We start from the raw sequence: 26,747 nt of genomic DNA on the forward strand, positions 1-26,747 counted from the left end.
CTGCCAGTTACAGTTCTTCAAAATTATAAAGAAGATATTGTTAGTCTGTATTGTGCTTTGAAAACTGTCACTTGACATAAAAAAAAAAAAAAAAAAAAGTATCGGTAATGGTTATCGGCGAGTACTTTAAAAAAAAAAAAGTTATCAGTACTTGTACTCGGTCTTAAAAAAGTGGCATCGTTGCAACCCTAAAGAAAATGAGAGGGTTCAATCAGCATCAAATCAGTGGGTCTGCCGGACCCGCCAATCGTTCCAGAGGCAGACAATACGGTGGTCTGCTTATGTAAACAAGGCAGATCGCCGTTCTGTGACAGGCGAAGACAGAGATCTTGTGTCTTCTTACAGTACAAGCACCTCCCCCACACAGTAAGCACTCCCTAGGGACACATTTAAAGTGATTGTAAAGTCTTGTTTATTTATTCATTTATTTTTAAAATAACAAACATGTCATACTTACCCTCCTCTATGCAGTTGGATTTGCACAGAGCAGCCCCGATCCTCCTCTTCTCGGGTCCCTCTTCGGTGCTCTTGGCCCCTCCCTCCTCTGGAGTGCCCCCACAGCAAGCAGCTTGCTGTGGGGGCACCCAATCCGAATCACAGCTCCCTGCGTCCATTCAGACACGGAGCACCGACTCGGTCCCACCCCCTCTCTCCCCCGATTGGCTTACTGATTTTAATTGACAGCCGTGGGAGCCAATGGCTCCGCTGTGTCTCAGCCAATCAGGAGTGTTCCAGACACACTCGTGGTCATCGCTGGAGAGAGAGGGGGCTCAGGAAAGTATTGGGGGGGGGGGGGGGGGCTGCTGCACACAGAAGGTTTGTTATCGTAATGCATAGTATGCACGTTCTGCCTTTACAACCCCTTTAATCGCTCCTGATGTTAACCCCTTCCCAGCCCGTGTCATTAGTACAGTGACAGTGCATTTTTTTTTTTTTTTTTAGCACTGATCACTGTATTGGTTACTCTTCAAAAAAAAAAAAAATGTCAGTTAGGCTGATTTCACACTGAGGTGCTTTGCAGGCGCTAAAGTGCTAAAAATAGCGCCTGCAAAAGCGCCCTGAACAGACGGATCTCCAAGTGCACTTCTCAGCGTTGAGCTTTGATCTTTTCATTGGATCCACAAGGGATGCACGTGGAGATCCGTGCAGCTGGCCAACTGTTACCGATTTCAGCAGGCTGCCTGGAACGCCTGTGCATTCCCGCGTGGGTGTAGACCAGGGGTCTCAAACTGGCGGCCCTCCAGCTGTTGCGGAACTACAAGTCCCATCATGCCTCTGCCTTTGGGAGTCATGCTTGTAACTGTCGGCCTTGCAATGCCTCATGGGACTTAGGGTAGTTTCGCAACAGCTGGAGGGCCGCCAGTTTGAGACCCCCTGGTGTAGACGATCCTTCACAGGGGTGTACGGATCGGTATCTCGGTGTGAATTTGAGACTTGTGCAGTTTGTTTCATTACAAATTCGTTAATTCAGAAAAATCCACATTTTTCAGAATATTCGAAAAATTCTGAAAATATGAATAAAAAAAATAAATAAAAATTCAAATGACGGAAATCCAAAAAAAAACAAAATTCGAAAAATTTGAAATAATTTGGCTTCTAGTGAACGTAACGAATACAAAATTTATCCAAAGTTAATAATGCCATATCTAAAAAAAATTATCTTTTTTTTCCTCATTATTTTGGACTGCTCCATGGGTTTCCACTATATATGGCGCTGGTGTTTTGTCGTTTTCACTATATCTAAATGAATGGAACGTAACAAATTATTATTAATAATAATAATAATAATAACAACAATAATTTTTTTTTACTATTATTATTAATTAGTTCTGTTCGATTTGATTAGATACGGCATTCGTTATTTCGGATAATTTGGAACTCTGGATAAATTTGTATTTGTTACGTTCACTAAGAGCCAAATTTGAAAGGCATTTCCAATACCTATCATTTAAAAGTTAGTTATTATTACATGATTACATTAATAAAAAAATTATTATAATAACTTTTTACTATTATTATCAATTAGTTCCGTTCAATTTGATTAGATGCGGCATTCGTTATGTCAGATAATTTGTAACTCTGGATAAATTCGTATTTGTTACGTTCACTAACAGCCAAATTTGAACGGAATTCCAATACCTATAATTTAAAAGTTAGTCATTAGTTATTTGGAATTTTTTGGTTTGTTGTTCTTTTAGATTTCCAAAAAAAAAAAAAAAAAAAAAAAAAAAAACGAAAACAAACTAATTTTTTTGGCAGTGCGCATGTCTAATGTGAATGAGGCCCAACACCATTTAACCCCTTGAGCCGGCGCCTCCCGGCCCTTTAAGGGGGTTTAGGAGGCAGGGGCGGGGTTTACGATAACGTGACTGCCGTGATTGGCTGTCACATGATCAGAAAGCTCCCAATCGAAAAAAAAAAAAAAAAAAGCGAGGTTAGCGGCCAGAAGCGCACTCTCGGCACAGCTGTATTAGCCCCAATGAACGCAAATATTTGGCTACTCTGCGCCAAGGCCCACCCACGAGAGGCCGCATGTTTGTATACTGTGGGCTAGGGCTGGGGGGAAAAAAAAAATCGATTTAAATCTTGAATCGAGTTGAGAGGTCAAATCGATAAAAAATGTAAGCAAATCTATTTTTTTTCCACCACCCTTTGGTCCTGAGGAGCTGCAGGAGTTTTTAGGCGAGGCCGCAGGCTTCGGGCTAGTCCGTGAGGCCGGACACTGCAGACTAGGCCGAAGCCGCGGCCTCGCCTAAAAAACTCCTGCCCGCAGCTCCTCAGTTTCTAAAAAAAAGAAAAGAAAAAAAAAAAGAAAAATCAGCGATTTTTTAAATTTATTTATAGATTTTTTTTAACTCTGTTCACGATTCGAATCAAGGTTTTTTTTTTTTTTATGGACACCGTTTTTTTTTGAAAATAGCCCAGCTCTACTGTCGGCTCATAGGCATTGAAACATGCATTTTGAAATATAAACTGTATGCGAATGAGGTCTTATTGGCTCTAAAAAGGTAACAATTTCTGTCATCTCTCCCCCACCCCTCTCCCCGGATGCTGCAGGAAAAACTCTCAATAAACAGATTTTTTTTGTCATTATTGCTATTTATTGATCTTTGATTAATTAAATATTAAACACACGTTTTGAAATAAGGCAGCAAAATACATCTGAGGGAGAATCATTCCTATATACACCATAACATGTTCAATGGCCTCTATGTACAAAAAAAATAGCGTTTTCTCCTCTATCTCCGCCCACTTTATTCAGATCCCGCACAGATGTGCTGCAGCGTGGTCCTAATGCCAAGTTGGCGCATATATGCGCCACTCTTTTTTTTGAGCTGTAACCGACCATTCATGGTCACCTAACTGGCCCCAGATCCCTGTGACAGCCAATCACGGTGATCACACAATGGAGGAAGCCCAGGTATTGCCAAATAAAGAGATGACGTTGCTCCAGCATGATGATCATCTTAAAAGGGCCGCCAGAAAGGGGTTAATATTGCTTTATTAAAACAAACCTATATTAGTGCCATTCCCATGCTGCTCGTTCATGCCACACCGAGAGCAGATGAAGACGACTATTCGTGTGGCCAACCAACAATACAAGGAGCTCCCGGAACATCGGCGCAGTTGATGAGCAGCATAGTCAAGGTGAGAACATCCCCCCCATACATCGTCTTTGACCACCACGGGGAAAGTCACCGATAGGAGTTCCAAACCATTTCTAAACTATCAGATTTCCCCCTCCCCCTGTAGTGCTTAAATATGTTGTATTCCTCCAGTCCAGAAGGGGGCGACACATGTAGTCCTGGATTTCTATAAACATATCTGAGACAGCTGCAACAACTCCCCCCCTCCCACCCCCCATCCTCCGTCCTTCATCGCTTTATCTGGTGCAGATACCCCGAGAGCCGCCTCTGCTGCTGCTGCCTCCTCAGCTCGTGTTTAGTTCTTTGAGCCATCGGCTGTTTCTTCGTTCCGGAGACCGGCGGCTCAACCGGTGCGATTTCATTGGAGCGCTCAGAATCCTCCTCAGAAGACGTGCTTCCTCTGTGGCCACTATCATTGATGCTGTAAAAAAAGATCATAGAAGGAGGAGGAGTTATATCATAGAGAAGAACGGAGATATGAACAGGCAGAAGAGGACAATATAAACCAATCAGCATGAGTTTCCTTAAAGCGATTGTAAAGATTTTGTTATTTAACCACTTACCTACCACAGTACGTTACATGACATCCTTGACTGTGTGAGGGGATATCTGAATGATGCCTGCAGCTAGAGGCATCATTCAGACATTCTTTGCAGCTGGCGATTCTGTGCACAATAATAACGATCATAGCGGCAGTTCTACCGCTTGATCGTTCTTATAGGTGGGGATGTCCCCGCCCCGCCCCCCCCCCCCCCCCCCCGCGCGCGCGCGTCATCCGGTGCTTCTCCGGGCTCTCCCGTGCCATTGAGAAAGAATCGTCCAGCGTCGGATGACAACGATAGAGATTTCCAGTCACCAGTCATCTCTATTACCGTCAGAGGCCCGGGCGCGATGTTATGACGTCACGCACAGGTTCCCGGACGTAAACAAAGCCACGATCACGGCTGTCAGCATGAGATCGGTGAATTTCTTTTCTCTCGATCTCATGCTTTACAGCCTGGATGAGAGAATAAAAGTGATCAAAAAAAAAGTATAAAAAATAAAAAAAGAGTGTAAAAACCCCCACAAAATGTATTTCTTTTCTCTCAATCTCATGCTTTCCAGCCTGGAGGAGAGATGGGGGGGTCTTATTGACCCCGCATCTTTCCATAAAGAGGACCTGTCACAATAGATTCCTATTACAAGGGATGTTCATAAATAAAAGTGATCAAAAAAAAGTATAAAAAATAAAAAAAAAAGAGTGTAAAAACCCCCAAAAAATGTAAGTAAAAAATAAAATAATAAAAAAATAAAAATATAAAACTGTCCCTGTCCCTGGTAGCTCGCGCTCAGATGCGAACACGCATGTAAGTCCCGCTCACATATGTAAACACCGTTCAAACTACATATGTGAGGTATCGCCGCGTGCGTTAGAGCGAGAGCAACAATTCCAGCAGTAGACCTCTGTAACTGGTAACCTGTAAAAAATTTAAAGCGTCGCCTATGGTACGCCTAAGTACTGAAGTTTGGCGCCATTCCACGAGTGTGCGCAATTTTAAAGTGTGACATGTTAGGTATCTATTTACTCAGCGTAACATCATCTATACCAAAAAAAAATTGGGCCAACTTTACTGTTTTGTTATTTTTTTTATTCACGAAAACACTTTTTTTTCCAAAAAAAAAAAAAAAAGGCGTTTGAAAAATTATTGCGCAAATAAAACGTTGCAATAACCGCCATTTTATTCCCTAGGGTGTCTGCTAAAAAAAAAAAACAAAAAAAAAAAAACATATACTGTCCCAGGGAGTCATTTTCTAGCAAAAAAATTATGATTTTTACATGTAGGAGAGAAGTGCCAGAATAGGCCTGCTATGGAAGTGGTTAAAAAACAACAACAACAAAAAAAAAAAACATGTTATACATGCTCCATGCAAAAGGTTTTGCACAGAGCGGCCGATCCTCCTTTTCTGGGGTTCCCCCGGTGGTGGTCTGGGCTCCTCCTCTTCATCGGGTGACCCCACGGAGAGTCGCTTTCCATGGGGGCACTCGTGCGGGTGCGCTGCAGAGTGCCCGCTGCTGCATCCATGGACACAGGCAGCAGGACTCGGCCTCGCCCCCAACAGTGCGGTGTGGCCCCGCCCTCAATCACTGGATTTGATTGACAGCAGCAGGGGCCAATGGCTCCCACTGAATCCAGTGAGGAAGAGAACGAGAGAGCAGCGCTGGATGAAGATTGGGGTCAGGTATTTAGGCGGGGGGGGGGGGCGGGGGGAGCTGACAGTAGGGGTTTTTTTTGTTTTTTTTATACCTTTGGTTAAAAAAAACATTCAGGTCTTACAACATTCCCCCCCCCCCCCCCCATTACAAAAGCCCGTGCAGTCCATACAGTCACGGGGTCCCAGAAGATATAAAATTTAAGTTGCATACCTCTAGATCCACAACTTGGGTCTCCAAACTTTCTAAACAAAAAGGGCCAGTTTACTGTCCTTCAAGAGGAAGTAAACCCTGATGGGTTTACTTCCCCTTTCATTCCCTGCAAAGGTAAAACATAATGGACTACTATGCATCGCATCGTAGTCCATTATGTGTCACTTACCTGACACAGGAGCCAGCGAAGTCACCGCTGTGCCCTGTAGTCTGGCGCATTCATCTTCTCGGTGGGTCTCGCTGCTCCGCCGCTGTCATACGGCGAAGCCGCGATGATGCCACTCCCACGCATGCGCATGGGAGCCCGCCACTCGTGGCATATCGCCGTTGACCACAGCGCGCTCAGTGCGCCTGCTGCGCGCCGCTGTCTTTCGGCAATATCACCTAAACTGTGTAGGTTTAGGAGATATTTCTTGGACCTACAGGTAAGCTTTAATCTAGGCTTACCTGTAGGTCAAAATTGGTTATACTTATATGAGTCCGCTCCAGCCCTGTACACGAACAGCATCTCTCTCTGCTCTCTCCCTCCTCACAGGGCAGAGAGGCAGCAGCAAGAGCCATTGGCTCCTGCTGCTGTCAATCAAATCCTGTGAAAAGGGAGCGAGGGGTCGGGTCCGAGCCATTCTCACTGTGTCTATGGATGGAGGAAGCATGGCTTGGGATTGAGCCTGTACATGTGCCATAATAGAAAGCAGCTTCCTATGGAAGGAGCCAGGAGCCACTGAATAGGCTGAATACAGAAGTGTGCATTATAGAGTGGCAGTGAATGTGGAGAGCAGTGTCGGGGGAGTCTGGGGTGGGGGGTGGAGGGCATTCAGGTGCAGCAGGGAGAGAACATTGGTACAGCAGCAGCATGTACATGCAGGTGCCGGTGGTGGTGAGTGCAGAACTATACGGTGGTGGAGTTCTCCCACAACCCTGCTCTCTCTAATCTGGTGGGGGGAAATAGTGCCCCATCATTGGCGTCAGTGGGGGAAAATAGTGCCCCATCATTGGCGTCAGTGGGGGGAAAATAGTGCCCCATCATTGGCGTCAGTGGGGGGGAAAATAGTGCCCCATCATTGGCGTCAGTGGGGGGAAAATAGTGCCCCATCATTGGCGTCAGTGGGGGGAAAATAGTGCCCCATCATTGGCGTCAGTGGGGGGGAAATAGTGCCCCATCATTGGCGTCAGTGGGGGGAAAATAGTGCCCCATCCATTGGCGTCAGTGGGGGGGGAAAATAGTGCCCCATCATTGGCGTCAGTGGGGGAAAATAGTGCCCCCATCATTGGCGTCAGTGGGGGGAAAATAGTGCCCCATCATTGGCGTCAGTGGGGGGAAAATAGTGCCCCATCATTGGGGGGAATGGTGCCCCATCATTGGCGTCAGTGGGGGAATGGTGCCCCATCATTGGCGTCAGTGGGGGGAATGGTGCCCCATCATTGGCGTCAGTGGGGGGGAATGGTGCCCCATCATTGGCGTCAGTGGGGGGAATGGTGCCCCATCATTGGCGTCAGTGGGGGGGAAAATAGTGCCCCATCATTGGCGTCAGTGGGGGGAATGGTGCCCCATCATTGGCGTCAGTGGGGGGAAAATAGTGCCCCATCATTGGCGTCAGTGGGGGGAATGGTGCCCCATCATTGGCGTCAGTGGGGGGAATGGTGCCCCATCATTGGCGTCAGTGGGGGGAATGGTGCCCCATCATTGGCGTCAGTGGGGGGAATGGTGCCCATCATTGGCGTCAGTGGGGGGAATGGTGCCCCATCATTGGCGTCAGTGGGGGGAATGGTGCCTCATCATTGGCGTCAGTGGGGGGAATGGTGCCCCATCATTGGCGTCAGTGGGAGGAATGGTGCCCCATCATTGGCGTCAGTGGGAGGAATGGTGCCCCATCATTGGCGTCAGTGGGAGGAATGGTGCCCCATCATTGGCGTCAGTGGGAGGAATGGTGAGGGGTACAGGGGAGAGTTTTAGTAGGTGATCACTACGATAGCCAATCACACGCTATCCCAACGATCGTGTGAACAGGAGATGGTCCTCCCAGCTCCCAATCATTAGTACAAGACTTGGAGCTGCTGGGGACAGCTCCATCCTGTAGGGGGTGTCATGGAGCGGGCTACGGCGCAAACACAGGCATGCAATATGCAGCTGCAGAGAAGACGGCCTTCTACGAGGATGTATATTGGCGTACGCTCGCTGGGCATGGATTAAATAGAAAGCTTCTAGAACAAAGTCACGACTTACCAGAGCTTGCTGAAGTTCTGCACGGACAGCGCTGCGATCCCTTCACCGCTCAGTTTGCCCGATGAAGAATGAACGTTTTTATTCCGTTTCTTCCTTCGCAGCTTCATCAGCGCGTCAGCGATGTGCCGGTCTCCTGCATAGTTGTAGATGATCTGCGCTCGCTCCTCTGCGCACTCGTCGCCGCCGGCGCGGAACAGCGTCTGTAACTGCAGGAGGTCGATGTCTTTGAAGATGTTGGCGGAGGCCTTCTTCCGGGTCCGCGGTTCTGGAGCCTGCCATGCCGGGGAGCTGACTACCGACGCCGGAGTGCCCATGACCAGGTCACCAGGAAACCACTAGAAGGAGAAGAAGAAGAAGACAACAACAGGAAACGGTGAGGATCCAATCGGAGACAGCGTAACATCTCCTACAGTATTTTATATCACACGTCATTGGTGCTCGCAATTTAGCCACCTACCTACTGGGGCAATTCTTTAAATTTTTTGCTAAAAATCTGCATTTTGGCTAGAAATTACTGTAACCCCCCCCCCCACAGAGCCGAGAGAGAGAGAGAGAGAGAGAGAGAGAGAGAGAGAGAGAGAGAGAGAGAGAGAGAGAGAGAGAGAGAGAGAGAGAGAGAGAGAGAGAATCGGTCAGTGTGAGGATGTACTGTACATACATAGACCCCAGGCATCTCCCCCCCTTGCAATGCGACCCTTCCAGACACCCGCCTCTTGCAATACGACTTTCCCAGGCAACCTCCCCCTTGCAAAGCGACCCTCCCAGGTATCCCCCCCCCCCCTGCACAGCAAACTTTCCCAAGCATCCCCCTTTCAAGGTGACTTTCCCAGGCATCCCCCCCCCTTGCAAAGTGACCCTCTCGCATGGGGACCCTTCCAGGCATCCCCATCTAGCAAGAGGACCACCCCCAGGCATTCTCCTCTCGCAAGGCTTCCATGCATCCCCCTCCCTACGAGGGGTCTTTCCTAAGCATCCCCCCCCTCCCCCCCGCAAGGCAACTTTCTCAGGCATCCCTCCCCTTGCAAAGTGACCCTTCTATCAGGCATCTCCCTCTTGCAAGGTGACCCTCCCAGGCATCCCCCTCCTGCAAAGTGACCCTCCCACCAGGCATCCCCCTCCTGCAAAGTGACCCTCCCACCAGGCATTCCCCTCCTGCAAAGTGACCCTCCCACCAAGCATCCCCCTCTTGCAAGGGGACCCTTCCAGGCACACTCCTAATCCCCCCCCCCCCCGCAAAGCGACCCTTCCAAGCATTCATCTCTTGCAAGACAAACCTCCCAGGCCCCCCCCCCCCTGCACAGCAAACTTTCCCCCCTTTCAAGGCAACTTTCCCAGGCATCCTTCCCCTTGCAAAGTGACCCTGCCACCAGGCACCCCCCTCTTGCAAGGGGACCCTCCCAGGCACCCCCCTCTTGCAATGGGACCCTCCCAGGCACCCCCCTCTCGCAAGGGGACCCTCCCAGACACCCCCCTGCAAAGCAACCTTTCCAGGCATTTCTCCCTTAAGGCGACCCTCCCAGGCATCCCCCTCCCCTGCACAGTGACTTTCCCAAGTATCTGCCCCCCCCCCTTCAAGGCAACTTTCCCAGGACCCCCTCTCCCCCCCCCTTGCGAGGCGACCTTCTCAGGCATCTCCCCCCTACAAGGTGACGCTCCCAAGAGCTCCAACTTGCTACAAGTGCAGAATGACTCGCAGCACGCTGCCCAATCTGCTATGTGGAGATGTGGTGCAGAGGTCGATCGGCACCCATAACCCTGCGCTAATCACACTCTGCAAATCAGCATTATAGATAATGACTCCCCTTCCTGCAGAGATTAGTTCTACTTACAGGGGGCACTAGAGGGTCAGAGGTCGGGAAATCCTTGTGTGTGGCGCTCAGATCCGGGACGTCTCTAGAATGGAGGGATGAGAACATTGTGTTTTGGGCTTCATCTGTAACCTGCGTGTCAAGGAGCCCAATGTACTAATCATTTTAATTCGGTGGGGGGGGGGAAGTACTTTCAGTTCCCTGTTGAAACTAGTTCTGCTTTCTGACATCAACAGTATTATTATTTCTCTAAATATAGAGAAGTCACGTGGTCTAAATTCATCCTGTGCCCTGACCGCACTCATACAATCATCACTTTAATGACCACCCCCTCCCCGCAACTTACTCTGCTCTTCCACCCGGGAATACCTTACTAGGTATGGGGAGCATGGGGTCTCAACCCATCCTTCCCACAATGCACCAGTGCCGTCATATTGGGGGTTGGGGTAAGAAGGTCCTAAAGCCCTGATCCATGTGTAAGCTCTGATGAGACGGACATGGAGCTTACACGCGGCTTCTTCTAAAGCAGCTTGGGTGGTGGTGGTGGTGGGGATGTGACATTTAAAGTAGACATAAACCCTAAGTGAATGACAATTAGTTGCCTAAAGCACTGTGTGAAAGACATATTTGAAAAGGTTTATTAATGAAGAGCTACAAACCAATACTTTGAGAATTGCAGGCTTTTTATTCTTTGCGTACCTTATCCACGGGGGCCGGCACTGGTGAGGAAGCCTTCAGTGTCTCACCAGGAAATGGAAGAAAAAAAAAAAAAAAAGCAAGAAGTGGTTGTTGAACAAATGAATGTAAGATAATTTTCATGGCAGCATTCAGAGCTGTAAGCCAATGCGATTTTAAGTAAAAGTTGAACAGTGACACTAAACAACATCCTTACTCTCCAAACATAATCCATACACGTCCTCTACTCAATGTCCGGTCATTGATTTTTTAAGGATATTGTTTTTGTGTTTTTTTGCCCTCCTTTTCATGTCCTCTGTGAGCTCCTGAACTTCTAATTTCCCCCTCATTTCCTTGGCTCAAGCAGTGCAGGCAAGTTACGGTCATGTGCACTGCTCTATGCACACTACAGAGTCCACATCCCAAATCCCACAGGCCACATCCTACAGGCCACAGTCCACAAGACACTGGCCACAGTTCACATCCCACAGGCCACAACCCACAGTTCCCACAAGACACAGGCCACAGTTCCCACAAGACACAGGCCACAGTTCCCACAAGACAAAAGGCCACAGTTCCCACAAGACAAAAGGCCACAGTTCCCACAAGACAAAAGGCCACAGTTCCCACAAGACACAGGCCACAGTTCCCACAAGACAAAAGGCCACAGTTCCCACAAGACAAAAGGCCACAGTTCCCACAAGACAAAAGGCCACAGTTCCCACAAGACAAAAGGCCACAGTTCCCACAAGACACAGGCCACAGTTCCCACAGGCCACAGTTCCCACAGGCCACAGTTCCCACAGGCCACAGTTCCCACAGGCCACAGTTCCCACAGGCCACAGTTCCCACAGGCCACAGTTCCCACAGGCCACCGTCCACAACCCACAGGCCACCATTCCCACAAGGCACAGGCCACATCCCACAGTAAGGGGGGGGGGGCTATGTTCCTACATACAGTGGGATGACGGAGAACAAAAAACGTAGCCACCCTCTAACAGGAAGTCAGATCACAATTTGGGGAATGGAGGAGGCTGAGAACAATAGGAAGGACTTGTCCGAGATAAGAATACATACTGCAATAGGATTTCAATATTTTTTTTTCCCCTCAAAACCTGATTTTAGTGGTGCACCGAAATGAAAATTCCGGATGCACTTGGCGGAAAACTGATAGTTTTTTTTTTTTTTTTTAAATTGATGTGGCAGGCGTTTTTGCATTGAAGCCTTCCGGGAGAAGAAGACCTTGCACCAAAGCCCTGCGGGAGAAGAAACCCTTGTACACACGGTCGGAGATTCCGACAACCAAATTCCATAAGAGGTCCGGAAGTGATGTTGCATACACACGGTCGGACAAAGTTGTCGGAAAATCCGATTGTACATAACGTGATGACGTTATTTCGTTACGATGGGACTACGTTCAGGCTAGTAGCCAATAGCTTTGGTCTAGGAATTTGATCTGAACATGCGTGGCACTTTATCCGTCAGAGTAGGCTACACATGATCGGAGTATGTCCGATCTGAGCATTTTGTCGGAAAATTTTACCGGCAAGTTGGAAAAGTTGGCCCATCGGATATTCCGACGGAAACAGTCTGATGCAGACCACACACAGTCGGAATATCCGACAAAACGGTCCGATAGGACACATTCCGTCGGAATCTCCGACCGTGTGTACAAGGGCGAAGACCTTGCGCCCAAGCCTTGCGGGAGAAAAAGAAGACCTTGCGCCCAAGCCTTGCGGGAGAAAAAGAAGACCTTGCGCCCAAGCCTTGCGGGAGAAAAAGAAGACCTTGCGCCCAAGCCTTGCGGGAGAAAAAGAAGACCTTGCGCCAAAGCCTTGCGGGAGAAAAAGAAGACCTTGCGCCAAAGCCTTGCGGGGAGGCCACTTTGCGCCAAAGCCTTTACGGGGAGGCCACTTTGCGCCAAAGCCTTTTTACGGGGAGGCCACTTTGCGCCAAAGCCTTTTTACGGGGAGGCCACTTTGCGCCAAAGCCTTTTTACGGGGAGGCCACTTTGCGCCAAAGCCTTTTTACGGGGAGGCCACTTTGCGCCAAAGCCTTTTTACGGGGAGGCCACTTTGCGCCAAAGCCTTTTTACGGGGAGGCCACTTTGCGCCAAAGCCTTTTTACGGGGAGGCCACTTTGCGCCAAAGCCTTTTTACGGGGAGGCCACTTTGCGCCAAAGCCTTTTTACGGGGAGGCCACTTTGCGCCAAAGCCTTTTTACGGGGAGGCCACTTTGCGCCAAAGCCTTTTTACGGGGAGGCCACTTTGCGCCAAAGCCTTTTTACGGGGAGGCCACTTTGCGCCAAAGCCTTTTTACGGGGAGGCCACTTTGCGCCAAAGCCTTTTTACGGGGAGGCCACTTTGCGCCAAAGCCTTTTTACGGGGAGGCCACTTTGCGCCAAAGCCTTTACGGGGAGGCCACTTTGCGCCAAAGCCTTTACGGGGAGGCCACTTTGCGCCAAAGCCTTTACGGGGAGGCCACTTTGCGCCAAAGCCTTTACGGGGAGGCCACTTTGCGCCAAAGCCGTACGGGGAGGCCACTTTGCGCCAAAGCCGTACGGGGAGGCCACTTTGCGCCAAAGCCGTACGGGGAGGCCACTTTGCATTTGCACCACAAATGCATGAAAATGCATATGCAAAACTGAGTTTCAGGTGGCAATAGGCCCAAAGTCTTTTGTGACATCACAGCTCGAATAATCCGGGATGCATCTTGCAAAACTAATTACCCGAGTTGTAATTACCACTTTGTATTCCCTATGTGTCCGCCCCACATAAAAGCAACGTTACCTCGCAACACCTGAGCTATTCCTCATTGAGGATGTGGTCACCAGGACAGGAAGTGAAAGAAAATCCCCAATACAGGACACAGACAACAACAACAACAACAAAAATCCAGAGAGGATCCGAGCACTTCCAGAACATATCCAAAACTGAAACAAATTGGGAAAAGATCTATAACTACCCCCCTCCCCCTCCTTTCCACCATCCTTCACAACGCATGTGAACTTTAAAATAAGGTCACCATAAAAAATAAAAAAAAAGTAGAAGAAGATTTTGGCTTCACATTGTGTTCAGTTTCACGCCTGTGCTGACATACTCACATTTAGCAGAGGATTGTGGTTAGCGGGGCAGGATGTCACCCGCTTCACCACGGCACCAAACAGCGGCATGTCAGGTCGCCGAGTGCAGGGAGAGGCGGCAACGCACCGGGAGATGATGTGCATCCCATCTGCCAACGATAACCCGAGACGCATAAATCCGTGAAAGTCACTTCCTGACTTACCAGCGATTAACGAGCTTCGCACATCCTGTGCTGGATCCCCGCCAATCCCATCAACTGCCGAGCAGCAGCTGCCCCCATGACTCACCGTTACTTAACACAAGATGATCCATTGTAATTATTTATATACACAGAGCTCAGCATACACGAGTACACCCCGACAGATTCCTCACAATACCTCTCCTTTCACCATTTTCTATGGGAGGCGATACTACAAAATCCTCCCACAAATGTAACCAAGATTTGTTCATTTGCACAAAAAAAAAATATATAATAATAATAATAATAATAAATATATATATATTTTTCCTAACAAAGTTATTCAAGACCATGTTGCAAAAATGAATACATAGCCAATGAAAGTCTCAGCAGCAAAGCTAAAATTTTAGACCACAAAATCCTAAATGATCAAGAATCAAATAAATGAAAAAACCTGCAAGGCAAAGGCATAATGAGCCAGTATGCGGCCGACATCGCTCCCGGCGTTGCTTTTACGGGTATCGCGGGCTCTGTGATTGGCCGGAGCCGCGATGACGCCAACTCCTGCGCATGCAATATACTGTACGTAGTATGCAATCACCCCCCCCATACATAGTATATACTGTACGCAGTATACAATCACCCCCCCCATACATAGTATATACTGTACGCAGTATACAATCACCCCCCCATACATAGTATATACTGTACGCGGTATACAATCACCCCCCCATACATAGTATATACTGTACGCGGTATACAATCACCCCCCCATACATAGTATATACTGTACGCGGTATACAATCACCCCCCCATACATAGTATATACTGTACGCGGTATACAATCACCCCCCCATACATAGTATATACTGTACGCAGTATACAATCACCCCCCCCCCCATACATAGTATATACTGTACGCAGTATACAATCACCCCCCCCCATACATAGTATATACTGTACGCAGTATACAATCTCCCCCCATACATACTATATACTGTACACGGTATACAATCACCCCCCCATACATAGTATATAATCTCCCCCCATACATAGTATATACTGTACGTAGTATACAATCAACCCCCATACATAGTATATACTGTATGCAGTATATAATCACCCCCCATACGTAGTATATACTGTATGCAGTATACAATCACCCCCATACATAGTATATACTGTATGCAGTATACAATCACCCCCCATACATAGTATATACTGTACACGGTATACAATCACCCCCATACATAGTATATACTGTACGCGGTATACAATCACCCCCCCATACATAGTATATACTGTATGCAGTATACAATCTCCCCCCATACATAGTATATATTCTATGCAGTATACAATCATCCCCCATACATAGTATATACTGTACACAGTATACAATCACCCCCCCATACATAGTATATACTGTATGCAGTACACAATCACACTGCGGTCTCATAGACCAGATGCACCAATGAGAGGATTTCACGTTCTCCAGAACTCAGATCAGCGGTAGATGTATGCCCCTCCCCCAATACATCTCCATGGACTGGAGCAGTTTTTACATTGCGGGCCGGTTTATTCAGCAACAACGCTGTCATTACTGGAGATGACCAATGAAAGCGCAGATCACTTCTCATGACATTCCAAACATTTACTTTAGGCAGCCCTAGATGAATTGGAGTAAAAAAAAAAAAACATTCTTATCCCCCCCCCCCCAAAAAAAAAAAAAAACTAAAAATAAAGGGCAGTGTGTTTGAGTGCGGTGAAGGAAAACGCATTGGACGTCCCTTTCCCGGCCCGCATTCTGGCATGTACCCCCCCCTGGGATCACCAAATGTTGTCTACATCCATCGGTCATGTGTGTTCTCCGTTTCTTCCAGATCTGTGCAATCATCCAGTGTGAGACTTCCTGTAATATAGACCGCTCACTGCTGCCCCCTTCCCTTGTGCACGGGGACTGGTCTTGTCACCGCCCCCTCCTGTAGTGGGTGGAGCCTGCTGTCCCCTGGCTCTGCTCTCTCTTAGGGTCCTTTCACACGGGGCGGATGCACTTGTGCAGGGAGATTGGTCTTGTCTCCGCCCCTCCTGTACTTTTCTATAGTGGGTGGAGCCCACAGGGCCCCTCCTCTCTGCTCTCCCCTGCAGGGTGACTGGTCTTGTCTCCGCCCCTCCTGTATTTTTCTACAGTAGGAGTAGCCTACAGGGCCCCTCTCTGCTCTCCCCTGCAGGGTGACTGGTCTGGAGTACCTGTCACCACCTATTACTGTCACATGGGATGTTTACATTCCTTGCGACAGCAATAAAAGTGTTCCGATTTTCTTTTTAAAAAAGGGACAGTTTTCATGTAAAGAAAAAATAATAAAAATAATAATTTTTTATTTTTTTTTAAAGCGCGCCGTGCGAGCTCATGCACCAAAGAAAACGCATACAGTCATGACCGCAAATGCAAACGGTGTTCAAATCACACACGCAAGGTTTTGATGCGATCGTTAGAGTGAGAGCAATAATTCTAACACCAGACCTCCTCTGTAACTCGAAACACGTAACCGGTAAAACAATTTTAAACATCGCCTATGGAGATTTCTAAGTACCATAGTTTGTCGCCATTCCACGAACATGCGCAATTTTAAAAGCGTAAAATGTTAGGTATCCATTTACTCGGGGTAACATCATCTTTCACATTAAAATTGGGCTAACTTTACTGTTTTCTTATTATAAAAAAAATAAAATAAAAAAATAAATCGCATTAGATAGACCGGTGCGCAAACAACTACTGTGCGACATAAAATATCACAACAACCGCCATTTCATTCTCTAGGGTCTTCGGGAAAAAAAAAAATGTATTATATATATATATATATATATATATATATATATATATATATATATATATATATATATATATATATTTTATGTACATATAACAAATATTAATATAAATATATTATAAAATATTATATGAGTGTGTCGCGAGAAAATTACTTAGAACTTCCAAACATAATAAAGAAAAAAAATATAATAATAATAATAATAATAATATTATATATATATATATATATATATAGCGACAAATACGGATTTTAACTTGTAAGCAACTAGTGCCAGAAATAGGCTCTGTCCAGAAGTGGTTAATAAAGAGCTTATCAAAAACTTTTTTGTAACACTACACTGCTTTTTTTTTTTTTTTTGGTGAATGGGTTTCATAAAATTTTTTTGCCTGTGTATTCTCATGTAAATTAATGCATCCTTACTGTACGTGCGTCTCTGCCCTATGGCGCCCTGCGCCTTTCTGTATTTCTGCTCCTCTATCACCTGTTTTTTTGATGGGCTTGTTCTAAAATCTTCAAAAAAAAAAAAAAAAAAATTTAAAAAAAAATTTGAAAAAAAAAAAGTTTATATATATATATATATATATATATATATATAATTTTATTATCATATTATTATACAGGTTTTATATAGCGCCAACAGTTTGCGCAGTACTTTACAGGGCAGACATTAGTTACATTACAATTTGGTACAAGAGCAAACAGAGGGTATATATATATATATATATATATATATATATATATATATATATATATATATAAAAAATTATTATTTTATTATTATATAAAAATAAAATACTAAAAACGTAGGACATCATTTTGGCCCAAGTCAGAAAGTAATGGAAGAAAATGTTAATACAATTTTTTTTTTTTTTTAAACAAGTAAATATAATATACCTTCATCTCTATTTACTAATGCTAGAAGCAAAATGTTGATAAAGTGAAGTTCCACTTTAAAAGTAAACGTAGCGTTACCCTTTAAATCTGTAGCTCGTCACGCGTCAAAACGTTGCGCCGATTATCCGCAGGTGAGGAAGCGCCGAGCTGCGTCAGGTTCCGATTTCTCTAAACATAATCCACAACAGCCACACGTGTTATGACAGCCGCCCTGCGCATGCACAGCCCCGAATACGATTGGATGGAGGGATTCGATCGGAGAGAGAGGCTGATCTGTCCCGACTGCAACATTTCCCATTAGTAAGCATGGTGACTGGGAATGAAATGCCTGGCTGGGGATCACATCTCCCAGGATGCAGTGCAGGAAGAATGTGCACACCAGCACTGGCCGCTGACGTCAATCCAGGAGATAACGGAGGAAATAACAACCCTGTGCAATAAAATCCCTCGCTGCAGGATGACATCAGGAGCCCTGGAACTGGAAAGACTGGAACCATCGGAGGTGGAAGAGTCGCATCATCGCCCGCAGAACATGGATTGCAAAATTCCACCTTAACCACTTCTATGCCGGGCCATTCTTTACTTTTTTTTTTCTCCCCACACGTTCTGCTTTTTTTTTTTTTTTTTTGCTAGAAACTACTGTAACCCCCCCCCCCCCCCAAAAAAAAAAAAAAGAGAATAAAAAGAGACCCTGGAGAATAAAACAGTGGTAGTTGCATTTTTTTTTTAAATGTCGCACAATATTGCCGTATTTATTTCTAAAATTTATCTTTCCGAAAAAAAAAAAATGCACTAAAAATAAATTTTAGGCTCCGTCACATCACCGCGTTCCGAATTGCGGGCGGAATCATTGCAATAGCGAAATATCGCCAGACGCCCGTGCGTTCCTGGTGCATTGCCCGTTGATTTTTAATAGCATCCCCAAAAACACGGCGTGACTTTGCCGCGATTCATTGGGTGACAATTGCGGTAGAAACCAAAAAAAAAAGTATATACATTTCTAAAAGCAGAGACCCTGGAGAATAAAACAGTGGTAGTTGCATTTTTTTTAAAAATCTCCCACAACATTGGCGCATTTATTTATAAAATGTATCTTTTCCAGAAAAAAAATAAAAATAAAAAAAAATACACTAAAATTAATTTTAGGCTCCGCCACATCGTTTCGTTCTGAATTGCGGGCAGAATCGTTGCAATAGTGGCATATCGCTGGACGCCCGTGCGTTCCTGGTGCATTGGCCGTTGATTTTTAATAGCAACCCCAAAAACGTGGCAGTGACTTTCCCGCGATTCATTGGGTGACAATTGAGGTAGAAAAAAAAAAGGAAAAAAAAAGTATATAATTTTCTAAAAGCAGAGACCCTGGAGAAAAAAAAAAAAAATGCAACTACCACTGTTTTAATGTCGCAAGACATTGGCGCATTTATTTATAAAATGTATATTTTCCGGGGAAAAAACCCCCAAAAACACTAAAATTTTAGGCTCCATTCACATCGCCTTCCGATTTTCGGGCGGAATCATTGCAACAGCGGCACATCGCAGGACGCCGGAAGTCATTCCTTCCTCTTCATTGGACGTTGCCGATGCATTGCCCGTTGATTTTTAATAGCACCCCAAAAAGAGGCAGGACTTTCCCTCAATTCATTGGGTGACAATCGCGGTTAAAAACGCGCAAACAGAAATCGCAGGACACCCGTCACCCCAAAACAAATACAGGAGCTCCTTTGGGGTGACGGGCGTCCCGCGATTCAATTTGCATGTTTTTTTTTTACCAAAATTGTCGCCCCTCCCCCCATACGTGAGAACAGAGCCTAAGGCCCCTTTCACACTACCGGGACGTCAAAGTCGTGAGATTTTACTGCGATGTTAACAGACGCGATTTTGACACGATTTCAGGGAATGCCGGTGTAAACCCGAGGTCTGTGGACCTCAACTCGCATCAAGGTCGCACCAAAGTAGTACAGGGGGCTACTTCGAAGTCGGTGCAGAGATGAACGGTACTCATTGGAAATCATGGGGGGGGGGGGTACGACTTGCCATGCGACTTTGCAGTCCCAAGTCGCAGGACAAGTCGCACAAGTGTGAAAGGGGCTTTAGTGCGAACACACACAATATTATAACCAATTTTTGCTAAAAACGTAAAAAAAAGTTGGGTTGCGTCGAGTAAACAGATACCAAACATGTCAAGTCTTAAAATTGGGCACGCTTGTGAAATTGCAAAAAACAAAAAAATAAAAACAAAAACAAAAACCACACACACGACAGTACCCCAAATTCTCTATAGGCGATTATTTAACCACTTCATTACAGAGCCAATACTGACACTTCTCACAATCACGGAAAAAAAAAAAAAATCTACTTTGTTTTTTTTGTTTTTTCACTAGAAAATTACCTCCAAACATATTTTTTATTTTTAGCAGAGGCCCTAGAAAATAAAATAAAAATGGGTGTTGCAATGGTTTATGTCACATGGTATTTGCGCAGCGATTTTTCAAACGCAATTTTTTTTGGGGGGGGTGGGGGGAAATACACTTTAATGAATTTTATTGCACACAAACACAATATATAGCACCCCATTTTTTTTTTGTAAAACATAAAAGATAGAGATGCACCAAAATTTCAGAGGCCTCTTAAAATAAAGTGTTTAAAAAAAAAAAAAAAAAAAACATTTTCAGTGGCTGAAACATATCAGGCGAAAATTGTTTTTTTGGCACTTTTCTGATATAGAAAAAAAGGTGCAGATAATGGCGCCGAAAACACGATGTTGCCGCGCTTATTTTGCGTTTTTCATAGGTCATGTGACTCAAAAACTGCGCCGAAAACATAACACGGGTGCGTTATTGATGCGTTTTCAATGCGTTTTATCTGGGAGATGCATTTTTGGTACTTTTTTTTTATTTTATTTTTTTTAAACCGACCAAAAATGCAGCAAGCAAGATTTTTAAACACAATGGAAGTGCAACGGACCCGAGGGAAGGCATACATAGAATTTAAAGGGATGCATTTTTCTTGAGCTTTTCTTGCACTAAAAGTGTGGCGATAATAAATTCATATTAATTTAAATTCATGAAATTATTTAAAAAGTTGAATAGAAATAATATATATATATATATATATATATATATAAAAAAATTATTTGCAAAATATAATATATGTTTGTGGGATTTATAGTATATGTGTGCGTATGCGCTCGCATTTGCGCATAAGCACGGGGGTGGGCACTTTATATTATTTTATTTAAATATATATATATTTTTTTTTTACACACACACTACCTCATATTTTTTTTTTTGTATTAAATTTATTGCCATCACAGGAGATGAATAACATTCCTTGTGACATGGGCCATGACAGGTACTCTTTATGGAGAGGTGTGGGGTCTATTAGTGCCGCCGTTGCATCGCCCCCGGGCTTCCGCAATCGCATGGCAGAGCCCGGGAAAAGCGGCAAATTTTGATTCCCGGGATGAAGTCTGTGGGTGCAGACAGACAGACAGACAGACAGACAGACAGACAGACAGACAGACAATCTCTCGGTGTGACCACTTGGGGGCGTCCTACCGTTATGAAGCGGGTGAAAGCCTTTACAGGTCATCAGTTTAGAGTGAGCCGTGATTTATGACCCGGGAATTCCTCTTCTCACACCCAACGTTTGTTTACCAGACCTCACGTGTTGCGCAACTGATGTTTACATACGTGTGCTTGCCCTGCACTGTGCTCTTTAGACCCCTTTCACACCACACCGCCCATTGCGTCGGTGGTAAAACGCCACTATTTTTAGCGGTGTTTTACCACCGGATTTGCGCCGCGTTTCGCCGCTAGTGGGGTGCTTTTACCCCCCCCGCTAGCGGCCGAGAAAGGGTTAAAACCGCCAGCAATACACCGCAATATATTACAGCGCTACACCATTGATTTCAATGGGGAGCAGCGGTGGAGGAGCGGTAAACACACACCGCTCCTTCACCGCTCCAAAGAAGCTGCTGGCAGGACTTTTCCCTGACGTCCTGCCAGCGCACCGGCCCTCTGGGCTTTCACACTACACACAATGGTGCAGCTTCTTTTAGGGCGGATTGCAGGCGCTATTTCTAATGCTATAGCGCCTGCAAAACGCCCTGGTGTGAAAGGGGTCTTATATGTTGTGTGTATGGGACTTAACACAAAAAACAAACAAAAAAACGACTTTTTATTTATTAACCGCTTCTGTGCTTCCATCCATGCTATAGCCAAATGACAGCTACAGCGCGGGCTGACTTTGCCGCTAGGCCATCATAGGCCCCCCCCCCATGATCATGCTGCCTGCGTGCCCCGGCAGGCGCGCTCTCCGATATCTGCTTTTAGGACACAGCGAAGAGCAAAGGGACAATCACAGCGGCCCTTTACCATGTGATTAGCTGTGTCCAATGACAGCCGATCACAATGTAAACACATTTGCAGGTTATCAGCATTCCTTTCCTTGTGCCGTCACAGCGTGAGAAGAGGAGAGCTGGTCATCAGGGCAGTCCCATCAGTGTCAGCTTCCAATCAGTGTAGCCACTTCATCAGTTAACATCAATGCCACCGATCACTTCCCATCAGTGCCTCCTCAGTGTCACCCATCAGTGCCCCCAAACACTGCCCATCACTGCCTCCTCAGTGTCACCCATCAGTTCCGCCAATCACTGCCCATAACTGCCTCCTCAGTGCCGCCAATCACTGTCAATCAGTGCCCATAACTGCCTCCTCAGTGTCACTCATCAGTGCCGCCAGTCACTGCCCATAACTGCCTCCTCAGTGTCACCCATCGGTGCACATTGGCGCTGCCAGTGCCCATCAATGCCGCCTATCAGTGGCCAGTGTCACCCATCAGTGCTGCCAATCAGTGCCGCCTCATCAGTGCCACCTCAGTGCCCATCAATGCTGCCCATCAATACCCAGTGCCACCAATCAGTGCCCATTACTGCCTTCTCATCAGCACACATCAGTGAATGAGAAAAATTACCTGATTTTATAAGTTTATGTATTCTTATTTTTATTTATTTTTCTCTCTTTGTTTGTTTGTTTGTTTAGCAAAAAATACACCCCCCCCCCCCCAAGGTGATTAAATACCACCAAAGTAAAGCTCTATTTGTGTGAAGAAAATGATACAAATGTCATCTATGTACAGTGTTACACGATCGCACAATTGTCATACAAAGTGTGACAGCGCTGAAAGCTGAAAATTGCCCTGGGCGGGAGGGGGTGAAGGTATCCGGTATCGAAGGGGTTAATATATATTATTTGTATTGTTTTTACCTATAGGGGGGTAATCAGCTCACTATGACGGCATGGACAGGCGACTCTTGTTGGAGACATTGAGGTCAATTGGGGGTCTCCCTTGCCCTCCAAAGAATAGACATGGTGTAAGGACGTTCCACGACCGGCACAGTGCAGAGCGGATCGGGAGGATTGCGCTGGGCGGGATTCTATGTCGCGATAGTGCAGAGCAGGGGTGTCCAAACTGCGGCCCGAGGGCCGGATGTAGCCCTTTGCAAATCCCCCGTCACCTCTGACAACTCACACATGAGGAACACAACCAGGGAATAGGAGTCTGACGTACAATCAGCTGTGAATGACCAGCAACCAGCCAATCACAGCGCAGATCACAATAATCTGATTAGAGGGAGATTATGAAATAATCTGCAGAGTGTAGCAGTGGGCTGCATGGTGAGGGAGGGGATTATAGATTTTTTTTACATTCAATGTGAGGACGTTCTGCATATGACACACAGGCATGGCCGTGAGGGCGTTCCGTGTACGACACAGACGTAGTATGAGGGCGTTCCGTGTACGACACAGACGTAGTATGAGGGCGTTCCGTGTACGACACAGACGTAGTATGAGGGCGTTCCGTGTACGACACAGACGTAGTATGAGGGCGTTCCGTGTACGGCACAGATGCTCCGTGTATGGCACAGACGTAGTATGAGGACGTTCCGTGTATGACAACGTAGTATGAGGGCGTTCCATGTACGGCACAATCGTAGTATGCGGACGCTCCGTGTACGATACAGACGTAGTATGAGGGCGTTCCGTGTACGATGACGTAGTATGAGGGCGTTCCATGTACGGCACAATCGTAGTATGCCGACGCTCCGTGTAAGACACATACGTAGTATGAGTTCCGTGTACGGCACAGACGTAGTATGAGGCCGTTCCGTGTACGGCACAGACGTAGTATGAGGCCGTTCCGTGTACGGCACAGACGTAGTATGAGGACGTTCCGTGTACGGCACAGACGTAGTATGAGGACGTTCCGTGTACGGCACAGACGTAGTATGAGGCCGTTCCGTGTACGGCACAGACGTAGTATGAGGCCGTTCCGTGTATGAGGACGTTCCGTGTACAGCACAGACATAGCATAAGGACGCTCCAAGACGTAGAATTAATGCGTTCCTTCTACAGCACAGACGTAGTATGAGGACGCTCCGTGTACGGCACAGACGTTGTATGAGGGTGCTCCGTGTATGGCACAGGCGCGGTATGAGGACGTTCCGTGTATGACGACGTAGCATGAGGACGTTCCGTGTACGGCACAGACGTAGTATGAAGACGTTCCGTGTACGGCACAGACGTAGTATGAAGACGTTCCGTGTACGGCACAGATGTAGTATGAAGACGTTCCGTGTACGGCACAGACGCAGTATGAGGACGTTCCGTGTACGGCACAGACGCAGTATGAGGACGTTCCGTGTACGGCACAGACGCAGTATGAGGACGTTCCGTGTACGGCACAGACGCAGTATGAGGACGTTCCGTGTACGGCACAGACGCAGTATGAGGACGTTCCGTGTACGGCACAGACGCAGTATGAGGACGTTCCGTGTACGGCACAGACGCAGTATGAGGACGTTCCGTGTACGGCACAGACGCAGTATGAGGACGTTCCGTGTACGACACAGACGTAGTATGAGGGCGTTCCGTGTACGACACAGACGTAGTATGAGGGCGTTCCGTGTACGACACAGACGTAGTATGAGGGCGTTCCGTGTACGACACAGACGTAGTATGAGGGCGTTCCGTGTACGGCACAGATGCTCCGTGTATGGCACAGACGTAGTATGAGGACGTTCCGTGTATGACAACGTAGTATGAGGGCGTTCCATGTACGGCACAATCGTAGTATGCGGACGCTCCGTGTACGATACAGACGTAGTATGAGGGCGTTCCGTGTACGATGACGTAGTATGAGGGCGTTCCATGTACGGCACAATCGTAGTATGCCGACGCTCCGTGTAAGACACATACGTAGTATGAGTTCCGTGTACGGCACAGACGTAGTATGAGGCCGTTCCGTGTACGGCACAGACGTAGTATGAGGCCGTTCCGTGTACGGCACAGACGTAGTATGAGGACGTTCCGTGTACGGCACAGACGTAGTATGAGGACGTTCCGTGTACGGCACAGACGTAGTATGAGGACGTTCCGTGTACGGCACAGACGTAGTATGAGGACGTTCCGTGTACGGCACAGACGTAGTATGAGGACGTTCCGTGTACGGCACAGACGTAGTATGAGGCCGTTCCGTGTACGGCACAGACGTAGTATGAGGCCGTTCCGTGTATGAGGACGTTCCGTGTACAGCACAGACATAGCATAAGGACGCTCCAAGACGTAGAATTAATGCGTTCCTTCTACAGCACAGACGTAGTATGAGGACGCTCCGTGTACGGCACAGACGTTGTATGAGGGTGCTCCGTGTATGGCACAGGCGCGGTATGAGGACGTTCCGTGTATGACGACGTAGCATGAGGACGTTCCGTGTACGGCACAGACGTAGTATGAAGACGTTCCGTGTACGGCACAGACGTATTATGAAGACGTTCCGTGTACGGCACAGATGTAGTATGAAGACGTTCCGTGTACGGCACAGACGCAGTATGAGGACGTTCCGTGTACGGCACAGACGCAGTATGAGGACGTTCCGTGTACGGCACAGACGCAGTATGAGGACGTTCCGTGTACGGCACAGACGCAGTATGAGGACGTTCCGTGTACGGCACAGACGCAGTATGAGGACGTTCCGTGTACGGCACAGACGCAGTATGAGGACGTTCCGTGTACGGCACAGACGCAGTATGAGGACGTTCCGTGTACGGCACAGACGCAGTATGAGGACGTTCCATGTACGGCACAGACGTAGCATAAGGACGCTCCGAGACATAGTATGAGGGCGTTCCTTCTACGGCACAGACGTAGTATATGAGGGCGTTCCTTCTACAGCACAGATGTAGTATGACACTCCGTGTACGGCACAGACTAGTATGAGGACGTTGCCCATATGACACATACAGAAAAATATATATATATACATATATGACAATGGAGATTTATAATAATGTGACAACACTCGCCCTGTGTTTGACGTCACAGTGGCAATCACAGACCTGTCCGTACATGCGGAGCCCCGTCTCCGGTCACGCTCTCCCCCCAGGAGAACATTGCCCCGCCTCCTCCTCCTCTCCGTCTGACCCGTAACCAGTTCTCTGCATTCAGGTAACGCGCAGGACACGCCCCCGGCCAATCGGAGAGGTCGGCGGGCGTGGCACTAAGGACTCGGCGAGGCCCACGTGGCGGTGAGGTGTAACTGACGTCACGATCAGCCTTGTGCGAGGTGAGCGGTTTGCCACCTGTGATTCGTCAGATTCGGCGACCCGTCAGAATGTGTAGCAGAAGTGACGTTCCGTCGCCGCCATCTTGCTACACCCGGCACTCCTCCATAGTAAGGATACAGTGAGAAGGGGGAAAGCGGACATCTTGTTACACCCACCGGAGTTTTGCATTTTACACTTATTTTTAACAATAAAGTGAGCTAATATAGGGAAATACGGTACTTAGAACTCCGTCTGACTGGTTAGATGTTGCATTTTAAAAGCAGCGGCAAGCCTGCTCATCTCACAGGTTTGCTAATCTGACAGAAGTCCGCTGCTTTTAAAATTCAACATCTAACCAGCCAGACTGAGTTCTAAGTGCTGTATTTCACTATACAAAC

The 26,747-nt window shown here is 46.9% G+C and overlaps 1 protein-coding gene across 2 annotated transcripts; it reads right to left on the reverse strand.

Annotated features, from left to right (window-relative positions):
* Window positions 1–3,078: 3,078 nt before the first annotated feature.
* On the reverse strand, window positions 3,079–26,392 carry AVPI1 (arginine vasopressin induced 1). Of its 2 annotated transcripts, none has more exons than XM_077455691.1 (3): window positions 26,143–26,392; window positions 8,276–8,610; window positions 3,079–4,068 (listed from the first exon to the last, which is right to left on the reverse strand). In XM_077455691.1, exons 1-3 carry the CDS (start codon window positions 26,152–26,154, stop codon window positions 3,876–3,878), a joined length of 540 nt encoding a protein of 179 aa, XP_077311817.1. In that variant the 5' UTR covers window positions 26,155–26,392; the 3' UTR covers window positions 3,079–3,875. The 2 variants fall into 2 exon arrangements, with proteins under 2 accessions (XP_077311817.1, XP_077311816.1); XM_077455690.1 differs by lacking the exon at window positions 26,143–26,392 and adding an exon at window positions 13,862–14,054.
* Window positions 26,393–26,747: the final 355 nt, after the last annotated feature.

The sequence above is a fragment of the Lithobates pipiens genome, unplaced genomic scaffold (assembly GCF_037356315.1).
Source record: "Lithobates pipiens isolate NorthernLeopardFrog02 unplaced genomic scaffold, aLitPip1_a1.2 Scaffold_25, whole genome shotgun sequence".
In the NCBI taxonomy this organism is placed as follows: Eukaryota; Metazoa; Chordata; class Amphibia; order Anura; family Ranidae; genus Lithobates; species Lithobates pipiens.

Bases quoted from the DNA above. Each gene is read 5' to 3' on its own strand.
- AVPI1 (XM_077455690.1), bottom strand. From the start codon at position 14,014: ATGCGTCTCGGGTTATCGTTGGCAGATGGGATGCACATCATCTCCCGG. The intron at 8,611-13,861 runs GTGAGTATGTCA...TTCTCCTTCTAG, and splicing joins ACCACAATCCTCTGCTAAAT to TGGTTTCCTGGTGACCTGGT. The intron at 4,069-8,275 runs GTAAGTCGTGAC...CTTTTTTTACAG, and splicing joins CAGAACTTCAGCAAGCTCTG to CATCAATGATAGTGGCCACA.